The following is a 4396-nucleotide window of genomic DNA, read 5'->3' as shown; positions in this document are numbered from 1 at the left end:
TATATATATATATATATATATAAACTTGATGAGTAGTATTTCGAGCCAAAATGAGCCGAACACGAACAAACACATCTTTGTTCGTGTTTGGCTCGTTAACTTATCGAACGAAATTAACGAGTCGAACACGAGCTTCTTAACGAGCCGAACACGAGCTGTTCGCGAACAACGAGCCATTTTGACAGCCCTAGTTCCAGCCTTCTGAATATCGTGTTACTAGACACTGTCGCTCAATCCAGCAACACGTGATTTTGTGTGAAATTCCATGATCTTCTTTCATTATTTCTTCCATGGTCATGAAAATTCCCTCCATCCTCCACTCCAAAGACGAGAGCTATCCCTCTATGGACGAGAAATGTTCCTTCATTTTGTTCTAATTTGACTCACTTCTTCCTCTAATTTCTCCTCCATAAACTCTACTTTTCGAGCTAACATTACGCCTAGGATGATTCAATCACAGAAGCGGAACTTCTATTTATTGTGATTCCGTCATTGCCATAATCTTAAATGTAACATGAGATCGTAAGTCGTGATCCTGTCCTTGGTTTCCCAGATTGCGAGGTTTGGTCGTTGCATTGTATCCCATCATCGGCTTCCCAGTTCGTTCAATCTAAATGATGAAATTGCATTGCATCGAACTAGGGAACGCCACAATCTTCCTTGCACCCTCAAATCGCAATTAAATCACACTATATCGTGCAGCTACCAACTGAATTGCGTTGTTTGGCCATGATTGCTTCCCAGCTAACTAGAATAATGACTTTTGTCGTTTTCTCTTTGATCGAGACTATCTCGCACGATTCGAAAATTAGGTCATCATTCGCCTCGATCCGGTCATTTGCTTCTTCAAATTGAGTGACTATCAGCGATGCTGAAATCCCTGTATGCAAAGATCCCGATCGCAGGTTCGATGTGAAACTCCTTTTAGACAGTGATTCATTCTTCAAGGATCGAAAGCTCTGATACCAAGTTGATGCAAACCAAGACAATTTTTCATGGAAATTAAGGCAAACAAATATTTTATTGCAGGAGCTCTAAACAATACACTTATATGCATAAAAAATAAGCAACTACAAATCAAAAGGTAGACGATATCTCCCAAATCCTAACCCTAATATTTATAATTCGAGAGATCTCTCCCAAAACCTGACCCTAAAACTCAAGATAAAATCCTCATAATATAAACCCTGTTTATGCCAAATAATAATAAATAATAAAAAACTAAATTGCCCGAAGGAGCCAGTGTAACATGATATGCCAACTAACCATCTATAGAATAACCCTTAAGGTCACCTTAATTAAACAAAAAAAATGTTCATCCTTAGTTCAACTGACCGGTAGCATTCTAAAAAATAAATAAACAAACCAAAAGGCAAAAAGGTAAATTTGTCAGCAGTAGAAACAAAGATGACACCTGTGGGGGGCTCGCATTGCCAACAGTCCGTCAATGTAAAGTCGTTGGAGTTTGAAAGATGAAAGCTGGTTCTTCAGACCCCCAACAAGTTTAACATCTAAAGGCTAATCAACTTATTTACGGATAAAGTTTAGTAATGACAATTGATTAAGTGGCATATTAGCAATAAATTATAATACATCAGGGTGGTATACGAGTTACTATTAAACTTCATACTGGAATAAAAGTAAATTTATGCTTAGGTGGCTACATGAATAGACTTTTAAAATAATTATTGCATGAAAATGATATGTAGAAGTTTATTCAGAATGGAACAACAAGCTGCATGTATAAATCCAGATAAATGTTTGATTAGTCGAGTAAAAACAGTACGGCCGATATCTTTACCATTTCGCATCCATAGTACTGCACAACATTCTGATGTCGCAGCTGCCGGAGGAGAGAGATTTCCTAGCAATTCATTGAGTAGGAAATGGAATACAATCAGAGTCAACTACAGCAATGCAAACCGAAGTAAAATCTTTCTTACAAGCCTAGACAAGTTCTTACTTGCCCTAGCTGCTTCGCACTTTCTTTGGACTTGGCATCATCCATAAATAGGGTGACTTCTTTCATTGCACACATTTCACCACTTTCGCTGCATAAGAGCAGCGATATTAGTAAATTCATCAATACAAGTAAAAAAGTAACCAGGAATGTAAAGAATTAAAAGCAATTGAATGCAAACACACACTGTGCCCCACAGATGGCAGATCTTGAGAGCGCATCCGTCAACCACAATTAGCTCATTATAAGAACAATCTCACAATTATAGGTTGCATACAGACACGCATCCATAAACAACCACAATTTTGACACGGAGTAATGCAGACAAAGAATTATCAGACATTTTATGAGATGCAACAGAATATTAATCTGTAATCAGGTCAGTATGCACAATAAAAATCTTAGGAAGTTTTACATACATACCACCTTATTTATGCATGAAAAAGTTGCAGTTCACTCCTTAAAAGTTATAATAGTGGTATTTTTACGTGATATGAAAGATTTGAGATGTATAAATGTAAAAAAAGAAAGTTTAGAAGTTAGATATGTAAATACATATGAATCGGGTTGTATGTATATAAATACCCCAAAATTTTATTGAGTTACACACCTGTTAAAGCCGACATAAACATGTCCAAATGTACCCCTCCCTATGAGTTTTCCCTTCTTCCAACGAGATCCAGGACTTGGAGGATTATCCGTTCTTCCAGGACTTTTAGGAATACTGGAAGTGCAGGATTGCATTTGCATGTTAGTAGGAGAAAATGGAGAACTGTTAGAAATATTTATTGGTGGCAGTGGTAAGCGGTGGCTTTGTTTCTTTGCTTCTTCAGGCCGACTCGTAGGTGATTCCGGTGCAGTACCACCAGCCCTTGGATGGAGTGGAGAAACAGCTCCGCTATGTATTCTGGAGCTTGGACCAGGACTTGTCATTCTAGGACTAGGAATAGGAGAATACTCTGGACTACCCCTGCTGTGTTGCCAGAACTGGCCCAGCATTTCTCCACCCATTGAGTTATGCCCGGATGTCTGTCCAGAGCCAGGGCTGGAACATTGGCCAGACCCAAGAAAAGTAACATCTGGGTGAGGCTTTGCTGCCCAAAATGCACTGGTGGGGATCTGTTCAGGGAAAACCCCTCTTATTGGACTTCTAGAAGGACTTGACATTGAGCTATCTGGGGCACTTCCAAAAGCACCATTACGAGCACCATGCACAACACTGCTTTGACTTCCCAAAGGCCCGCGCTTGGGTGACGAAGATAAAAACTGGCTATTGAGCAGTGAAATTGCGGGTTTTGATGTATCCATCGAACTCTTCCGAACAGTCAAAGAAGATTGTTCTCTTTGGACGCCACTTCAATAGATAAAATATAAGCTTGTAAGTGAGAAGGCAGAGGAGTTTAATAAGAGAAGGCAATAAATGATGAATCATCAAAACAAATTATTCTTTCAAAATCTAAGATAAAATATATAATAGGAAAGTAATGTTATCCACCTGATTCCTCTATCAAAATCATTCCCAACAGGGCTATGCAGGCGAGAATCTGTGGCTTCATCACTATCAACAGAACAGTAACTAGAAACAGATGCAGTGACCAAATCTCCATCGGTATCAGCCATTTCGGGCCTCTTTGGAACACGACCTGGTGTAGGCATTGGCAAAACCAGCTGAGGTTTTCCACGTTTTTCCAAGATTGGCTTGGAAACATTGATTCCAGAAGATGTTCGAGATATGGCCTGCTTAAGACCAGGAAGTGGAAGTGGTTGGGCAATGGGTCTATCTGCAAAACTTTGACACCGTGAAACCTGAGTAGAAGGAGATGATGATCTTGAATCTGCTCTTGAGCGGGAGCCTTTCTCGGAGGCAATGTCACTGCATCGTTTACGGCCCACTCCTGATTTTATAGTACCTTTCTGATCACTTGAACTTATAAACCTGTGCAATGTATCTATAAAGTTCTCCCTGGTCGTTTTCTTCTTAGCATCTTTGGAGCTCGATTTTCCCCACCATGACGGCATTTTATGCGTAACTAACAGGATTGTTGGTCTCTTTCTAAATTTGACTTGCAAAGATCAGATGATTCAACAGGAACAAAAATCAGTTTAAGGTCCATATAGAAAAGAGTTCCAAGATTGAGTTATATATTAAGATACTTTTTAACTGGATAACCATCATCTAGCGGACTTACGAAAGTGGGTCATCTCATGGCCTGAAAGAAACAATAAACTTCATATTGATAGCATCACAAGGCAGCATAACCAACATGGCAGCATTCTACAAGTTAAGGTCAATCAACCATCAAACAACTTCAATTGAATCAAAGAAAAGCAGTAGACCTTTACAAGCATGGTAATGCCAACTAAAAAGCAATTTAACAACAATGATCTATATATATATATATGTGTGTGTGTGTGTGTGTGTGTGTGTGTGTGTGT

General features: G+C 39.1%; 1 protein-coding gene across 3 annotated transcripts in view; it reads right to left on the bottom strand.

The window, feature by feature from the left end:
* The window catches only part of LOC110029599 (mitogen-activated protein kinase kinase kinase YODA), a 48653-nt gene that overhangs the window by 32969 nt on the left and 11288 nt on the right, over positions 1-4396 (bottom strand). For 2 of the 3 annotated variants that reach the window (XM_020731954.1, XM_020731955.1), the window contains exons 2-6: positions 4150-4170; positions 3456-4023; positions 2571-3314; positions 1964-2051; positions 1802-1864 (exon numbers count right to left, since the gene is read on the bottom strand). In XM_020731954.1, coding sequence (XP_020587613.1) covers positions 1802-1864; positions 1964-2051; positions 2571-3314; positions 3456-4023; positions 4150-4162 — 1476 coding nt within the window. In that variant the 5' untranslated portion in view covers positions 4163-4170. Of the gene's footprint in view, positions 1-1801; positions 1865-1963; positions 2052-2570; positions 3315-3455; positions 4024-4114; positions 4171-4396 lie in introns of all 3 variants that reach the window. The other variant, XM_020731953.1, reaches the window with a different exon arrangement.

Source organism: Phalaenopsis equestris, unplaced genomic scaffold, assembly GCF_001263595.1.
Source record: "Phalaenopsis equestris unplaced genomic scaffold, ASM126359v1 Scaffold000598, whole genome shotgun sequence".
NCBI lineage: Eukaryota > Viridiplantae > Streptophyta > Magnoliopsida > Asparagales > Orchidaceae > Phalaenopsis > Phalaenopsis equestris.
This window is presented reverse-complemented; position numbering and strand designations above follow the sequence as displayed.